The sequence below is a fragment of the Rhea pennata genome, chromosome 17 (genome assembly GCF_028389875.1).
Source record: "Rhea pennata isolate bPtePen1 chromosome 17, bPtePen1.pri, whole genome shotgun sequence".
Classification (NCBI taxonomy): Eukaryota; Metazoa; Chordata; class Aves; order Rheiformes; family Rheidae; genus Rhea; species Rhea pennata.
Genome location: NC_084679.1, coordinates 9525818 through 9543125, shown reverse-complemented (window position 1 = coordinate 9543125; position 17308 = coordinate 9525818). Strand labels below are relative to the sequence as shown.

At 62.3% G+C, this 17308-nt stretch overlaps 2 protein-coding genes across 2 annotated transcripts; one reads left to right on the top strand and one right to left on the bottom strand.

Moving 5' to 3' along the window:
- Positions 1-854: 854 nt before the first annotated feature.
- LOC134148376 (uncharacterized) lies at positions 855-2440 on the bottom strand (the record flags this gene model as incomplete). Its single annotated transcript, XM_062590357.1, has 3 exons — positions 2429-2440; positions 1609-1731; positions 855-920 (listed from the first exon to the last, which is right to left on the bottom strand). Coding segments are annotated over exons 1-3 (201 nt in total), but the record flags the coding sequence as incomplete, so codon positions are not given.
- Positions 2441-6022: 3582 nt separating this feature from the next.
- On the top strand, positions 6023-16253 carry TBX1 (T-box transcription factor 1). Its single transcript, XM_062590154.1, has 9 exons — positions 6023-6220; positions 7500-7669; positions 7718-7905; positions 11174-11275; positions 12506-12677; positions 12802-12957; positions 14435-14502; positions 14720-14820; positions 15600-16253. The coding sequence occupies exons 1-9, from the start codon at positions 6028-6030 to the stop codon at positions 16046-16048; spliced, it is 1599 nt and encodes a 532-aa protein (XP_062446138.1). The 5' UTR covers positions 6023-6027; the 3' UTR covers positions 16049-16253.
- Positions 16254-17308: the final 1055 nt, after the last annotated feature.

Here is a 17308-nt window from a genome sequence, read left to right as displayed (position 1 = left end):
ATTTCCCCCGTGCGTGATCTCTACGTTGGGATCTGCAGGCAAGCAACCCCATAAAACCAGCCCCAAATCTCCATAGCAAATAACACAGAGCCCAGGCTGGCAAGCGGGAGCCGCCGGGGGCACAGGGGCCAGCCCCGCTCCCCTGGCCCGCAGAGCCCCACGGCCCCGGGCGTTGCCAGGGCACCTCACTGCCTCTGAGTGAGAAAAGACTGGTGTTTGTGGGAATTGCTCTGACTATAGTAATAATCACATTTTCTTACAATCTCTCTCACCCAGGGCTTCTCTCTGCTTGCTTGCTTACCTACTTGATTTTCTCTTTCTTTCTCTCTTTGTCTCTTTGTCTCTTTCCATCTTTCATCTTCTTGTTCTTTCTCTCTTTTTTTCTCTGTTTTTATCTCTTCCTCTTTCTTTCTCTGTTCCTTTGTCTCTTTCTTTGTGACTTTTTTCCTTTCTTTTCTTTTCTTTTCTTTTTTCCTTTCCTTTTCCTTTTCCTTTTCCTTTTCCTTTTCCTTTTCCTTTCCTTTCCTTTCCTTTCCTTTCCTTTCCTTTCCTTTCCTTTCCTTTCCTTTCCTTTCCTTTCCTTTCCTTTCCTTTCCTTTCCTTTCCTTTCCTTTCCTTTCCTTTCCTTTCCTTTCCTTTCCTTTCCTTTCCTTTCTTTTTTTTCTTTTCTTCTCTTTTCTCTTTTCTTTTTTCTTTTCTTCTCTTTTCTCTTTTCTTTTTTCTTTTCTTCTCTTTTTTCTTTTCTTTTTTCTTTTCTTTTCTTTTTTCTTTTCCTTTCCTTTCCTTTCCTTTCCTTTCCTTTCCTTTCCTTTCCTTTCCTTTCCTTTCCTTTCTTTTCTTTTTTCTTTTCTTTTCTTTTCTTTTCTTTTCTTTTCTTTTCTTTTCTTTTCTTTTCTTTTCTTTTCTTTTTTCTTTTCTTTTCTTTTTTCTTTTCTTTTTTCTTTTCTTTTCTTTTCTTTTCTTTTCTTTTCTTTTCTTTTCTTTTCTTTTCTTTTCTTTTCTTTTCTTTTCTTTTCTTTTCTTTTTTCTTTTCTTTTTTCTTTTCTTTTCTTTTTTCTTTTCTTTTTTCTTTTCTTTTCTTTCCTCTCCCCAGCCCTTCTTTCCCTAACCCTGCCCGCCGGCGGGAGGCAGTCGGCTCCCCGCTCCCGCCGTGCCGGGGCTCTGCGGCAGGGAGCCGCTCCAACCGCAGGTGCCGCGGCCCGACCCGGCGCCGAGGAGGGGCCGCGGGGCGCCGCGCACCTGCCGCGCAGCGGAGCGGGGCTGCGCCCCCGCGTCCGGACGGGCCCGGACGGGCCGGGCAGCTAAAGCCGCTCGGCACCGAGCTCGCCGGGCAGCGGGCGGCGGCGCCGCGCCGACGGGGCGGGGGCTGCGGCCGGGCCGGGGCCAGGACCGGAGCCGCCCCGGCGGGGCCCCCGGAGCCCCCCGAGCCCCCGGAGCCGGCGGGAGCGGCCGGCGCCCCGGGCCAGCAGCCGGCGAGCGGGTCCCTAGCGCGATCCCGGGCAGGCGGCGACGGGATCGGCCCGGGCGGCGGCGGGCACCGGGTCGCGGCGAGACGAGCTCGGAGCCGAGCGCGCTCCGCGGCCGGGGAAGCGGGTCGCCAAGGCGCGCCTCGCCGCGCAGCGCCAGCACGGCCGGCGCCCTCCAGCCCTGCTCGCTTTCTCTTTCGTTCTTTCCTTCTTTACCCTTCTGCTTTTCTGTCTTTCGCTCTTTTTCTCGTTGCTTTCTCTTTGTCTTTGTCTTTTTTCCTTTCTTTCGTTATTTCCTTTTTCTTTTCCCTTTTCCTTTTTTCTTTTCCTTCTCCTTTTCTTTTTTCTCTTTGTCTTTCTTTTCCTTTTTCTTTTTTATTTCTTTTCTTTCATTTATTATTTTTCTCATTCGTTCTTTCCTTTATTCTTTCTCTATTTATCTCTCTTCCCCAGTTTCTCTTTTTCTTTATTTCTTTATTTCATTATCTTGCTTGCTTTTCTCTCTTTCTTTCTCTCTTTCTTACTTTTTCTGCCTTTTCCTCTCTTTCTTTTCTTTCTTTTTTCTTTTTTCTTTCTTTCTTTCTTGTATTCTTGCTGTCTGTCTTCTTCGGGGAAATTTGGTCAACGGTATATTTAAGGGTTTAAATCTGTTAAATAGATTTGTTAAACTCAATTCCTACATTTGAAACGTCGATTGCAAAGCAATAATAATAATCGTAGTAGTAATAGTAGTAGTAATACTGACGATAATGATGATAATAATAACAATAATAATAAAAATCGATAACTCTGTTTGAACGCTAGAAAAAAAAATCCTCTCTTTTCGCAGAACCTGCAGGAACTGCAGAGTTTTCTTCACCTGCCGAGAACTGCCCGTTCTCCACTTTTTCTCCTCTCTTACAACGAATCCGTAAATGTCGGTGACTCCTATTAGCTGAACGTCTACGAATTATTAGAATTACTGTCGCCGTCATCGTTGTTATTACCATCCTCATTTCTATCGCGATTATTTCTAATCGTTCCCAGCGCACGAGCGGGGCGGCCCGCGCGGAGCTGCGCGGGGCTGCGCGGGGCGGCCGGCGGGAGCCCGGGCGGCCGCGGCCGCGGCGGGGGCGGCCGGCGGCTCCGCGCCGCTCCGCGCTGCCCCGAGGCGCCGCGGTCCGCACCCGCGGGCCTGGCCCAGGCCCGGCCGCGACCCCCGGCCGCAGCGCGGTTATCGAGCAACGGCAGGGAGAAACGCGCGGGTGCGGACGTGTGCGCGGAGCAGCCCCGGGGCGGGGGAGCTCTCCGCGGCCCAGCAGCTCTGCGGGGGCTTCGCGGCGCCGCGGGGGCGCACGGCGAGGGGCGGGAGGGCCGGTGGGGCCGGCAGCGGGCGGAAAGGAGGGACCGCGGGAGGGGCGGGAGGGGAGAAGCGAGCGGAGGGGGTGAGTGCGCCGGGGCCGGGTCCCCGCTCGGGGCCGGAGGAGCCGTCGGGCCGCGCCGCACCTGCCGGGGAGGAACCGGGGCGCCTCTGTACCAACACGGCCGCGGCCCGGGGTGAGAGACTGGAATTTGCGGGCCCGGGAGGGCGCCTGAGCCCGGCCGGGGCCCCGCCGCCCCGGCCGGGAGAAACCCCCCGAGGGAGCAGGGAGGTGTCCGGCCCCGCAGCCCGAGTTCCCGGCTCCGGGGTCTCCCGAGCGTGGCCTCGCCGAAAAGCTGTTGGGGGCATTTGGGGATGCGGGGGGTCCTGGAGGCACGGACCCAAGCCCGGGGAGCCGGCCCCGCAGTTACTGTCGCGGGGAGCGGCGCGGTGCGGGCCCGGGCGGCGCGGGGAGACCCACGGGAGGCAGCGGGCAGGCGCGATGTCGCCGCTGCCGTCGGGGGCCGCGGGCGTCGTTTCAAAGCGCTGCTTTTCCCCAGTGCCGCCGTTAGCTTTCGCACCGTCGGGACGGGGACGCTTCGGGGCAGCGGAGGCGTGGGTCCCCGGCGGGGCTGTGCAGGGATTCCTGCCCTTTTCCCCCGCTCCAGCCTTCGGCGTTTCCGCAGCGTGGAGCCGTTCCCGGTGGCGACAGAGCCCCGACCTCTCCTCCCACCTGCTCGGGAAGGTGTGAGCTGGGATGTAAGAGATAGATAAATCCCCTCGCCTTCTCCCCTGGTCCACTTCCGACGGCCTCAGGGCTGCATCTATTTGTCCCTCGGCCCGGGGGCAGCTACAGAGCTGCGGGCAACGCAGGAACGGCAGCAGCAGAGCCGGCGGCCCCCGTCCAGGCCGGATTCACCCCGCAGCGCTGCGTCGGCGCCCGGGGCAGGGGAGGGACGAGCCCGCTGCGGGCTCCTTTGCAGCACAGAGAAACGCAACCTGCTCTCTCGGTTTCTCCTGCCATTGTGTGTGCGGGGGGGGGGCGGGAGGCGTCCGGAGGGATTTGGGTCTGTTTAGCCCCCATACACACCCCTCGGAGCCGCGGGGAGCAACCTGCGATCGCGGCCTGGAGCAGCCCAACGCACGGGCAGGACGCCCCGAGCCGCCGCGCGCGTCGCGGCGCTGGGATTTGGGGTTACAAAATTCAGAGGCGGGGGAGGGGGGTCCTTTGCTCCGCGCCGGCCGCCGCGGGGGAAGGGGCCGGCGCGGAGCGGCCCGGCGGCTCTGCCCTCGCCGCCCCGGCAGCGCTCGGCGGCTCGGCCGCGTCTCCCGCGCTTGCCCCGCCGCTGCGGCGGCTTCGCCCCGTGCTTTCCCAGCGGAATCCCCTCCCCCCTGGCTTTTACTGCAGCCAGGTAACCAGCGCGGCTCCGCGCCGGCGGAGCTGCCTCCTCTGAGCGCCCGTAGTACCGGGTAGAAAAGTGCCCGGCCGGGAAACGCGCTGACAGCAGCAACAGCGCCGCAAAACACCGTTCGTGTCCCGTTCTGCCCTTATGCCTTTAGCTGCAAGAACATATGCTCAAATATGTAAGAGTAGTCTAGATTTTTCTCTGGAAATATTTTTACCACATCCAAAGATAATATTTCAACAGAAGAATCAAGCCCCGCAGGCTACAGACGGGGCAGCTATATATAACCCGCTTGCTCACAGCGGCTCTCCGCGCATCGCACGGGTTATGCAACCCCCATCGCGGCGGTAGCCACCGGCGCGCCCCACGGCTCCGCCCGCCCCGTCGGGGCATTTCCCCCGGGACCTCGCTGCTGCCGCCCGTCCGCAGGGACCGGGGCCGGGACCGGGCCCGGGCCGGGCTGGCGCGGCGGGGCGGACGCGCCACCTCGCCCCGTGCCGGTGCGGAGGAAGGGCCCGGGGGACGCCGCGGCTCTCCGAGGGGCCGGTGCCGGCCGGTGAGTAGCGCCTCGCCCACCGCGGGGCAGCGCCGGGCACCGGCCCGGCCTCCCCCCGCCGCCCGGGAGAGGGCGGCCCGCGGCCCGCCGGCGCCGGGCAGGTGCCTGCCGACGGCGCGGGCTCCCGCAACGGGCTCGCCCGCCGCCGCGCCGTTTGCTTCCGTTTTCTCCGGCTTTCTTTTTCGTTTTTTGTTTTTTTCGGCCAAGAAAATGGTCCAGCGCCTGCTTGTGACTCTGGGGGTTTGGTGGCCCGGGGAGGTCCCCCGCTGCCGCTCCGGCGAGGCGGGCGGCGGTGCCTGCGCCCGCCGCGCACCCCGATGTGCCCGTCCCCCGCCTGCCGCGGCGGCGCGGCGCTCCAGCGGGTTCGGGGATGAGCCGGGCCGGGCCGCAGCCCCGCCGGTGGACCCGGGCTGCAGGAAGGGAGCAATCCCCCTTCTCGGTACCGGACATCCGCAGCGTGACGCTGGGCTCGGCTCGGCTCGGCTCGGCTCGGCTCGGCTCGGCTCGGCTCTTCCCTTCCCTTCCCTTCCCTTCCCGTCGGCCGGCTCCCCGCCGCCGTGATTGACACCGCCGGCCCCTCCGCCCGCCCCGCGGCACATCCCTCCCCGCCGGCCGCTCGCCGTGCCCGGGAGGCGGGGAAGGGCCTCCCCAGCCCTTTGACACCGTCTCGGCAGGAGTTTCACTTCGCTTTCGCCGCCGCCGCCGCTGCAGGCAAACACCCCCGGGTCCATGTGACGCCTCCCAGCCACTGAATGGGGGAAAGCGCCTATAAGGGAGCCACTTTCCCTACGTGCAGGAGGGGAAGGGGGGGCAGAAGCAGGAGATGGTGGTTGGGGGGGGAGGGAAGAGAGGAAATAAATTAATAAATCGCAGGGAAAGAGGCTGGGGGGGGGAACTAAGACCCCGAGTGATAAATCGGTTGCGTTATTTATTTTCTTTCCCCCCCTCCCCGGTTCCTTCTCTCTGGCAGGGCTCGATCCGGCCGCTGCGGTGCTCGGTGCTGGCTGCGGAGGGCCCTGGGGCAGTTTCTTGCTCCCCAACGCCCTTCCCGAGCGCGGGGGGAGAGGGTTTGGGTTGTTTTTTGTTTGGGTATTTTTTCTTTCTTTTTTTTCGTTTACCTCCCTCCCTTTCTGGAAGGAGGGGGGTCTCGCTCGCACCTCCCTGGATGGTGCGGTAGAAAGGAGGGGAGTGAGGGGGTGGGAGGGGGGGCTCGTGGTGGGAGGCTGCCGCGGCTGCTGCTCCTGCATTGGTGTCTCCCCTATGGACGAAAACAGCCCTCTGTCTCCCAAGGCAAATGCTTTCAGTATCGCCTCTCTGATTTCAGTCGCCGCCGCCGCCGAGCAAGCAGGGAAGGAAGCGCTGGAGGAGCGCCGCGGTGGCCGCAGCAAGCCCGCCCGCGCCGGCCCCCGCCCGCAGAAGATGCACTTCAGCACCGTCACCAGGGACATGGAAGGTAGGTGCCGGCACCGCCGAGCACAGCCCCGCGCGGCGCGCACCGCTCCGCGGGGAGGCAGGGCCGCAGGGCCCCTTCCCTGCTCCGGCATCTCCCCTCGCCCCCCACCCCGGCTGCCCCCGATTTTCAGAGGATTTTGCCGCGCCGGGGGGTTTGGGGCAGCAAGGCCGCTGCTCAGGGCGGCTTGGCCGCGTCCCCTCGGGGGGATCCGCAGCCCTTCCCCGCTCGCTCTCTAACATCGGGCTGCGCCGTGTCCCGCTGGCGGCTTGCGACGGCCCCGCCGCCCGGGCCCGCGGCTCCTCGGAGGAGCCCGAGCATCCTCCGACGGCGCCGGCGGCTCCGAGCCGCGCCGCGCGGGCACCGCCGCGGAGATACCCCAGGAGCCCCCGTGGGCCTCGAGGAGCATTTCGGCACCGAGGGGGGCCCAGAGGAGCCGCCCGCTCGCCGGGGGCTGTCACATGCCCCGGGCAAGCTGCGCCCGCAGGCCGCTCGCCCGGGGCTGCGCGCCCGGGGCCGCCGCGGCGCTCCGCGGCGCGGGGCTGGTGCCTCGCTCCTGTCCCCCTCCGTCCCCTCGACGGCTCGGAGGCGCGGAAAAGGGGGTCTTGCAAAAAAACAGACCCGCCTTCCCCTGTCGGCCACGTCCGCGCGGGAACAGCGAGGGATGTTACCTGCAGCACCGTGGTGACATGGAAATAAGAACCAGTTTCTTTCTTTTGATTTTTTCCGCCCCCTCTTGCTTTCTCCCCCCCTTTTTTCTTTTTTCTTTTTTTTCTTCTTTTTTTTTTTTTTTTTTTTTTTTTTTGAGGGGAGAGAGGAAGGAGAATTTGCTTTGTCCCAAATCGTGTGCAGCGAGGGAGGCCTTCTGCAGAGATAACACGGGCTCTGCACCGCCGCGGCTCTTGGCAGATCTCTCGGATTTGCAAAGAAAAAAAAGGGGGGGGGGAAGGAGGAAAAAAAAAAAAAAAAAAAAAAAAAGAGCCGCGGCAGGCAGGCAGGCAGGCGGCGGGAGCAGCGAGCTCCCCGCCTGCCCCGGGGGGAGCGAGGCTGGGGCCAAGCAAAGCGGAAAGGGGGAGGCGCCCCGCTGGGCCGGGCGCGGGGCAGCGGAGGAGGCGGAGGGCACCCCGCGGAGCGGCGCGGAGCGGCGCGGAGCTGGCGGGCGTGAGGGGGGGGGAAGCGGGAGCCGGAGCCGGAGCCGAGCCCTGACCGCCTGTTTTTGGAATGATTTCAGCTATCTCCAGCCCCTGGCTCACCCAGCTGTCCCATTTTTGCGATGTTGCAGCTTTCACGGCCAACAGCCTGAGCAGCCTGAACGCCTCCGGGGGGTACCACCTCTCCCCCTCCCCGGGGGACCCGTACGGACAGCATGAGCCGCCGCACTACGAGCCCTGCACGGCTCAGCAGCACCCGCACCCGCCGCCCCAGCCGCAGCACGGCTACCCCTTCGCGGCGGCGGGGGCGGGGGCCAACGCGCCGCCGCCCGGCCCGGAGCCGCCCGAGGGCGCCGGGGGCGCAGCCGCGGGCCCCGCCACCGTCTCGGGCTGCTCGGCGGGGGCGGCCGCCGCCGCCAAGGCGCCCGTGAAGAAGAACCCCAAAGTGGCCAACGTGAGCGTCCAGCTGGAGATGAAGGCGCTGTGGGACGAGTTCAACCAGCTGGGCACCGAGATGATCGTCACCAAGGCCGGCAGGTCAGTGCGGCGCCCGGGGCCGGGCGCCGGGCGCAGAGCGCGGCCGCGGAGCGCCGGGCCGAGGGCTGCAGTCATCTGAGCCTCCCGTTTCTGCCGCGGCAGAAGCCGCGAGTTCTTGCGGATCCGGAGGCCTTGGGTGCTATGCGGAAGAAAGTGCAGCTTTGGGGGGCCAAAAGCCAACGTTAGCGCTTCCCCGAGCGGATGGGGGAGCCTGGCCGCGCTGTGCCTGCGGGCTCCGCGGTGCGTTTTACCGCGCTGAAAAGCGCTCTCTGCGCCGGCACTGCCGGCGTTTTCGGCTTTGATTACCCTGCACGGGCTGTCTAACCGGACGTGCTTGCGAAGGGCACTGTCCTTCCCAAAGGGGACAGCCAGGAGCGAAGAAACAACAAACGCGAAAATCCCGCGGTTAAATGGTTTTCTTCTATCGCGGGGGCAGATTTTCCTTTTCGGCGGGGACTGCAAACAGTAAAACAGCTCTGGCTGTTTTACATCCCGAAACCTCCCCAGGAATATTGTATTTCCCGAATATCGAATAACGAGCTCGGGCTGCGCGCAGCTCGCCTCGGCCTTGCTCCGGCCCGGCTCGGCTCGGCTCGGCTCGGCTCGGCGGACGGGGCCGGGCCCGCTCCCGGCCGGGAACAAAGGAAGCGGCTGATCTGGCCGTGTTAGAAATGAGCAAAACATCTGGGAGGAAGAGGGGGTGGTAATGAGGCTTGTTAATTAACCGCGTTTAATTGCGATCGTCTGGGAGCGCCTTTGCTGCGGGAGCTCGTTGCAGGGCTGGGACGGAGCTGGCGCGGCTGCTGCTGCCCCGCAAACGCTGCCTCTTGGGGTGCCGGCTGCGTTGCTCGGGCTCTGTCTTGTTCCCTTGATTTAAATCGACACGGGGAGGAAGGAAAAAAAAAATTACAGAAAAAGAATTTTGTATGTTTCCCCGGTGATCGCTCTCGCCGAGCCGCGGAACGGCCGCAGGGGCGCTGCCGCGGTGCCCGGGGGGCGAGGAGCAGCCTGGGCTCCGCTCCGAGGGGCCCAGCGACGCTGCTGCGGCTGCTCTCCCTGCGGCGATTTCGAGACTCCAGAAGGTGGGAAAAACAAGTATACTTATATATATACTTGCATACTTAGAAAAAGAGCATTTTATTATTTAAAACGTAATAATAATAATCTCGGTGCCCGATGATAAAGCAGCCGGTGGCGGGGCCGGCGCTGCAGCGCGTTGGTGCGGGAGCCCGGGGGCGACTGGCCGCGGAAAGCGCCTTCCGCGGCGGCCGTCGCCCTCCGCTGCGCGCCGCTCCGCGCCCCGGCGCGCAGCGGCTCCGCGCGGCCCGCGGGAAGGGCCGCCGAGGCTCGAGGCGGCGGCTCTCGGCAAGCAGGAGCTCCTCGGTCTGGCTCCCTTCGCTCTGCCGGGACAGAGCGGAAGAGTTGCAAATGGCTCCAAAAGGGAACTAACTTGGTTCAAACCGTGGGGCTTTTCTTTTCTTTTCTTTTTTTGTTTGTTTGTTTGTTTTCCCCCCGTTTATTTAATGACACTGACAAATCTCTGGGCAGGCGGGTAAAAACAGAAGAAAGCGGGGTAAAACCAGCAGGAAAAGGCGCAGGGAAGACGCTGCGAAGCCTGTTCTCTCCCAGCGCCCCTGGGCTGGCCCTGCTGTTTGTCTAGGTGGGTCTTATCAACTCGGGTTGTTTGTTTTAAAACTGCGTTTTAAAACAAGAAACACCGGAACTGGAGCTAATGGGGGCTTTTACACCTTTAAAAATAATAATAACAGAAGGGGTGTCTGGAAATGTTCTCCTGGGTTTGCTAAAGCGTTACAGAGAGGGAGGCAGAGCTGCCCGGCGCCGGTGCTGCCCGGTAGCGCCGGGCCCGGGGTGGAAGGAGCCGCGCGGCCGCGGACGGGGGCCCCCACGGCCCTGGGTGCCCTGGCTCTAGGCTAAGGCAGCCTTCCTCGGTGCAAAACGGCAGCAGCACAACCAAAAAAGCCCTCGAGAGGCGCAGAGGAGGTCCAGCGGGGCACCTCGCGAGTGGGCCGGGGGGAGTCGCGGGTCCCGGCTTTTGTGGAGTTATTTTTTCGGGGGCGTGTTTGGGGTTTGGTTTTTCAACGGGTTCAATCCTCCTTCCCGTAATATCTCCTGCTATTGCTGGCTTGGGTTTCCCGGCCGGGTAAAGAATATATCAAACAAAAGCGAAGCCGTAACGGGAGCCGACACGGGGGCGCATCTTCGGCGCGGCCCGGCCCCGGCCCGGGGGGCTCTGGCCCCTTCCCGGGGACCAGTCCTTTCCCATTTCGCATGCAGTCCCTGGGAAAAAATGTGTCTCGGGTTGTGAGACCCCCCCCCCACACACACACACGGAATGTGTGCCGGGAGGGGGTCTACATGGAGCAGCGCCCCAGGGCAGCCCCGGCAGCGCGGCCCCCTCCAGCCCCTTGTCTGGGAGGCGGGAGGCCCCGGCCGCCCTCCGCTTTCCTTCGCTGCGCACAACGGTGCGGGGGCCCAGCCCGGCCCCACCGGGCTCCAGCAACGAAACGGGCCCGGGAAGGGGCTCGCCGGGAGATGCCCGGGGCCGGCCGGCTTGGCGGGGTGCGTGCGCCCCCTCCTCGCCGCAGGGACGGTGCCCGCGGGATGCCCGCGGGCTCCACGCATACGCTGCTGTTTTTTTAATTACTGCTTTAAAGCGGGCGCAGGTTTTGGGGAGCTGCAGAGGTGGGAGCTCGTCTGCCTCGGGTCGCACGCAGGCAGGACCGGAGCGGGCGCCCCGGGGTGCGCGGATGGAGCCCGGGGGACGCTTTACCTTGCATCTGCCTCACATGAGAGCAGCTGGCAAGACGCGGAGAAAGCAGGGAAAGAAACTCTTCCACTCATGTCCCCCACCCCGTCCCACCGCAAAGGGCAAGGCAGCAAAGCTTTATCCCCCCCCCCCCGTGCCGTTGCACCCCGCCGGGCGGGTGTTTTGCGTGTGCCACACAGGCCGCCCCGTCGGGCGCAGAGGAGCCGGGCGGCGGCCGAGCCGGCGGAGAGGCAGCGCCGCCCGGGCTCGTCCTTCGGGGCGCCCCTGGGGGCCGTGGGGCACAGCTGCCCCGCGCCGGCCGGTGGCTCCTAACGGCGCCTGGGGAGCGCAAAGCGCCGCTTCGGGCGCACGTCGGGGAGCGGGAGGGGAAGGGCCGCGGGGCTCCGGCCCGGCTGCCCGGGGCGCTCCGGGCGGGGGCAGCCCCTCGGGGCACCCGCCCGCCCCGAGCTCAGCTCTCCCCTTCTCTCCTCTCCGTGCCAGGCGCATGTTCCCCACCTTCCAGGTGAAGATCTTCGGCATGGACCCCATGGCTGACTACATGCTCCTGATGGATTTCGTCCCCGTGGACGACAAGCGATACCGGCAAGTAACGCGGCGGGCGGTGCTCGGCGCTGCCTGCCCCGCGCGGCGGCCGCTGCGGGCCGCGGGGCCGGGGCGCCCGGAGGCGAGCAGACCGGTGCCGGCCGGGGACGCGGCCGCCCGGGGCTCTCGGGAGCGGGTTTCGGGCCGGCCGCGGCACGGGTCCACCGTGACCCCCTTGAATTTCGTGCAACGACTGGAGGGGCCGGGCGCAAGCGTGCGCACATCCTGCGCGGGGGCAGGCACAGGAGCCCGCGGCCCAGCTGCCCCCGTCGCACCTGGGACACGTGTGTCCCCCCCAAAAGCCCGGAGCTGCTCGGAGGGGGCAGGTGGCACCGTCGGGGCCGGCCCCGCGGCAGTGCCCACCTGGGGCGCTCGCTGGCTGCGTGTTTGGGAGAAGAGAGCGGGTTTTGTTCTTTGGAAAGTCCCCGGCCGCCCGAGCCGCGAAACCCTCGGCCTCGGAAACGGCGACTCGCAAGTCAGCGGTGCGGCCTGATTTGCAACTCCTTTAATTTTAAGACAGTGAAAGGCGCATTATGCATTTAGCTTCAGATCAGGACGCCTAACAGGCAGCGTGCGTATGAATCGCAGGGTCCGATATATAAATATTTAGACAGATATCCAAATTCTCAGGGCGTCCTAGAAATGTTTGCTTGTCAAGGGAAGTAGGATATATAACATCCAATTGAGTATATCTTTAAAAAGTAATGTTTCTGCTCGAGTCCAATGGTGTCTAATTCCCCCTGTACAAACACTGGCTTTTAAAGTAAACACGTGTATAGAAGATTGGTTTCTCTGTTTTAAACGTTACTGTTGAATATGTACTTTGAAAGAATGAAACAAGGCTGCTAAACTCTGGATCTGCTATTAATCTGCACATAAATTTCCACTCTTCACTTAGAGCCAGAATATTACTGTATAGAGGGCCCCTTTTCACTTTTTTTTTCGAGCGGGAGGGGAGCGTTTGTGGCTTCTCTCCCAAATCTGTACAGGTAGCTATAAATTCCCTCGGTCCCGCAGATTCCTTTCCGGTCCCATCGGCGATCTGATAAAATATCGTTTCCCCCCGATAACGAGGGCGGCTGCCGGGAAGCGCTCGTGCCCCTCGCGTCCTTAGGAAGCGGCAGCGCCCGGGGAGGGCAGCCGCGCCGCGCCGTGCCGTGCCGTGCCGTGCCGCGCCGCGCCGTGCCGTGCCGGCCCCGCGCGGGCTCACGGCGTTTTCTCCGCCGGCAGATACGCCTTCCACAGCTCCTCCTGGCTGGTGGCCGGCAAAGCCGACCCCGCCACCCCCGGCAGGGTGCACTACCACCCCGACTCCCCGGCCAAAGGGGCGCAGTGGATGAAGCAGATCGTTTCCTTCGATAAGCTCAAGCTGACCAACAACCTGCTGGATGACAACGGGCATGTGAGTGCCGGCGGGAGCAGGCGCGGAAGCCGCCCGCCGCGGCCGCCCGCTCCCGCGCCCCGCGCGCCTCTCTCCATGCTCCGCCTGGATCAGTTATTGTCTCCTTGCTCGTTTTATCATTCAGATCATTTTGAACTCCATGCACAGATACCAGCCGCGTTTTCACGTGGTCTACGTGGACCCCCGGAAAGACAGCGAGAAATACGCGGAGGAGAACTTTAAAACCTTCGTGTTCGAGGAGACGCGCTTCACGGCCGTGACCGCCTACCAGAACCATCGGGTGAGCGGGGCCGGGGCAGGCGGAGAAGCCCAGCCCGGCGCCGGGCACTGGCTGCAGCGGGGGCGCTTGGTGCGAGAGCGGCGCGGGGCCGCCCCGCGCTGCGCCCCGCGGAGCCCGCTCGGCGCCCGGCTGCGCGGGCGCTGGGGCGCGGGGCTGGGCTGCGGGTGCCCACCGGAGGCGGCGGGGCCAGGGCTATTCCCTCCTCCTCATCATCTGTTAAACCCATCCTCGGGAGCTCGAGGAACCCGATAGCCGGGGGAGCTGCCGCAGAGCCGCGCTGCTGCACACCGAGGAAGCGACGGGAGCCGCAGCCCTGCCGTTCCTGCCTCGCCGCAGACTTCCCCGGGCCCAGGGGGACCTCATTACCTATGTAAACCCGAGACCCCACTAGTTGGGAAACTACAGGCTTCCCGCTGCGAAATGTCACTCACAATTTGTTTGGATAAATCTGTGATTTTACTTTTCCGGGCTCCCTCCTCCCTCCCGGTCTGTTCCTCTCCAGAATACAATTATACGGGGGGGGGGGGAACAACTCCCTCTCCCCTAATCCGATGCGAATTTCTGGGCAGCAGTTAATCCAATTGCTTCTTTAAATCGCATCAGTGTAATGCAAAGAGCAGGAATCCCCGTTGCTACTGCAAACGCCGTTTCATAGCAGGGGTTTCTCAGCACAGCCTGGAAACGGTTGTCCGTGCTCTGCGCCGATGCTGCGGGCCTGTCCGAGGGGCTGAGCGTCTCGGCCATCCCCATGGCGATTTGTGCAGTTGCTCCTGAACAGCCAGCAGCAATGCCACTTTTTGCAATAGCTGTGAGCAAACCTCTCTGGAGAGGTCCCCCAAAATTTGGGAGCTGGCCGCATGTGACCTCCCCGCACCGCCCAGGCCGGCTGCGCCTTTAAGGGGCTCCGAGTCTCTCCTCGGCTGGCATTTGCCTGATGGCTCCAGACAGCTGCTCTTTCTCTCCTGCTTTCTATCAGTTTGACCTCTAAGGCTGGAACTGTCACTGAGGGGCTTAAAGTTTGTTTTTCAACCCATTCCGGAAACTCACAATCACATACTTTATCCGTGGATTTACTTAAATATAGAAAATGTCCTGCCTTCTTCCTGGCGAATTAAATAAATACATAAGTATGATTTATCCAGTGATTTGTCTTAGTTGCTCCAGTGTTGACCCATATAATGTGGCATTTTCTTACAAGTGCATTTACACAGTTTTTGCAGCTGACTTGGGCTGCCTCTCCCTTCGCCTTGAACTCGTATTAGATAGCATCCTACCCTGCATTTTCTACCACAGGGTAGCCCGTGTTTGCACTCTGTGGCAGAGCATGCCCTGGCAGGGCCCTGGCTCCCAAGGCCACCTGGGCCCTCCCCCTACACCAGGAACTGACCCCCAAAAGCCTGGTTGGAGACACACTCGTCACCTAACCAGGGAGCCCTACATGTGCCGTTCAGAGACTGTTCCCTGCTTCTCCTTACAGATCACGCAGCTCAAGATCGCCAGCAACCCTTTTGCCAAGGGATTCAGAGACTGCGACCCTGAAGACTGGTAAGGCTGCTTCATCGCTGACTACAACTAGCCCTCTCTTGCCTCCAGTTTAGCACATACACCTGCCCAATTTACACTTAAACAAGACCTGCATCATGTTCAGCAGGCACCAGGTCAGGCCTCGTTTGCCAACTGCAGCTCACAGCTATGCTGCAGCAGCACATGCACGTGCCCATTTGGCTGGAGTGATAGCTCCATATCACTTCTCCTTTTCCAGGCCCAGGAATCACAGGCCCGGGGCCCTTCCTCTCATGAGCGCTTTTGCCAGATCTCGGAATCCAGTGTCTTCCCCTGCGCACCAGAATGGGACGGAGAAAGGTGAGTGCCGTGAGCGGCTGGGCTTCTCTGCTCCCCCCCGCTGTGGCTTATGCAGCCGACACCACGTGTGCTGGGAGCCAGCCTTGCTTGCAACGCTGGGGCACAGCTGCCTGCAGCGGGCACACAGCCCTGCATGTCCCCGCTGCTAACATGCTTTGTGCTGATGTCTATTTTCTAAATAAAAATAGCCATGTTTTTAGCCTAACTCACTCTCCATAGGTCCAAAGCACTCACTGCTGTTGTGCTTAAACATGAGGGAAAGCAGTGAAGTTTAAAACGCATTACCCTTTTCATTTAGTGTCCCATTTTAGACTTTTTGGCCAAAACTTTAGCTTTTCAGGCAGAAATGCAGCAAGGGCCACTCGGACTGCCTTGCATTGCCCTTTGAAAGCAGCCCAGCAGCTTGCTCAGGGCAGACCCGCTCCCACACAGGAGCCGCAGTCGGGTCTAGCAGCACACCCCTGCCCCTCGACTCCTTTTCCATTACGCAGAGCAAACAACTGCAGAGACAACCGGAGGCCTTCCTTCCAGCACACTCGGGGCTCGTAAAATAAAGGGAAGTCTGTATTTGTTTAGCGTTACACAATTGCAAAAATCTCAGGCGTGTACCGACTTGTCAGTCGGTCCAGCCCTGTTTATCGCAGTCGGAAGGTGCTGCCCCACGGCCCGGTTGCCGCTGCCGCACGCTGCCTCCGCCAGGCGCGCCGCTACCCCCGCGCAGGGCGCTGCGCCGCGGGCCGGGCCCGAGGGCGGGCGCTGACGCCGTGTGCCCCCCGCAGATGCTGCCGAGAGCCGGCGGGACTACGAGCGGGAGGCGGCGGGCGCGACGCCGCTGCACGCCGACGCCGCGCACCAGCAGCTCATGTCGCGCGTGCTCAGCCCGGCGCTGCCCGGCGGCGGCGGCGGCGGCCTCGTGCCGCTCGGCGGTGCAGCCGGCGGCCGGCCCAGCCCCCCGCACCACGAACTGCGCCTGGAGCCCGCCGCCTCGGAGCCGCTCCACCACCACCCCTACAAGTACCCGCCGGCCGCAGCGGCCGCCTACGACCACTACCTGGGGGCCAAGAGCCGGCCGGCCCCCTACCCGCTCCCCGGCATCCGCGGCCACACCTACCACCACCACCACCACCACCACCACCACATGAACGCGGCGGCCGCGGCCGCGGCGGCCGCCGCCAACATGTACTCGTCGGCCGGCGCCCCCGCCAACTACGACTACGGGCCCCGGTAACGCCGCCGGCCCGGCGAGGGACTAGCGGCGGCGCCCGCCGCGACCGTTGCCGTCCCTCCCCGTCTTCCCGCCTTTCCCCCTCTTCCCGCCTCACGAGCGAGCTGATAGGCCGGCTTGACTTGATCGACAATCGGAGAGCCCAATCGCAGGAAGCCGGGGGCGCCGCCGCGTCCCCCCGCGCCGCGGCGGGCTGTGAGGGCGGCGGGCGGCTGCGCGCCTGAGGCTGGCGGGGGCACGCGGCGCGCTCGCCGTCGCTGCCTGACCCGCAGCTGCACTTTGATAAATGAAGCCATATGTCGTTATCTCCCTTCTCCCTACCCCCACTCCTGCGTTCTTGTGGATACCCCGTCCCACCTCCGCGGTGTGCTGGGGGCGAGGACGATAGGGCCCCTGGGAAGCGGGCAGGATGGAGCCGTTAGCGCCAGGGTCAGGGCAGTGGCAGTTGTGAGGTGAATCGCCCGAGACCCTGCTGGCAGTCGGGGCCCCAGCCAAACCTGGGCTCTGGTGGGGCTGACTACCACCCCCAGGCCTTCTCCGCTCACCCACCTGGCCTTGTGACAGAAATCTGGTGTTGCCACCAGTTTGGACGGTGCCACGAGTATTTCCCAGCCCGGAGGAATGTGTTACGTTAACACTGAGCAGGACGGGCCAGCGTGCCGCGAGCACCGGCAGACACCAGCCGCAGGCAGCCGTGCTCCCCAGGGCTGGAGGGTAATTCGGTGTGCGTTGAAGTAAGTTTGTCCTTTACCTTGGCCTCATTCACAGCTGACTCCATTCTAGGATATGGTCAGAGGAAACAGTTTAACCAAGGGGAACACTTTGGATCTCCACAGGCAGCAGCATAAGAAATACAATCCATGTCAGTCTCTCCTGTTGCTGACCTGTTCATGAATTTTAGGGTTCATGGGGGCAGCTTAATCACAAAAGCATTTTTTTCTGAGCTGTTGAAAAGACCACATGTCTGAGAGCACAGCCATCTACAGCTTCTTCTTTTCACAGCAATTGATACTACTAAGATCTAAAACCTAGCCTGGGAGTGGAGGGAATACCCAAAAAATTTAGACTGAATATGCTCCTGAAGCAGCCCCACAGTACCACCTTCCCAGATGCTTTCCTGGGCTCTTGGTGCTCTCCCACTGAGAGGCGCCTTTTAGAGGAACTTCAGGGTTTTTTTCCCAGAATGCCTCACCCTTATATTTGGTTGACCCAAACTGCAGTAGTCCTAAAGCATCTATCCTGCATCTACCTGCTTGCTGCATC

What these genes read in the sequence shown, in the direction of transcription:
- TBX1 (XM_062590154.1), top strand. Translation starts at nt 6,028, where the DNA reads ATGGACGAAAACAGCCCTCTGTCTCCCAAGGCAAATGCTTTCAGTATC. An exon ending in CGTCACCAGGGACATGGAAG is followed by an intron (nt 6,221 to 7,499) that starts GTAGGTGCCGGC and finishes GCGATGTTGCAG; the next exon opens with CTTTCACGGCCAACAGCCTG. An exon ending in GACTGCGACCCTGAAGACTG is followed by an intron (nt 14,503 to 14,719) that starts GTAAGGCTGCTT and finishes CTCCTTTTCCAG; the next exon opens with GCCCAGGAATCACAGGCCCG.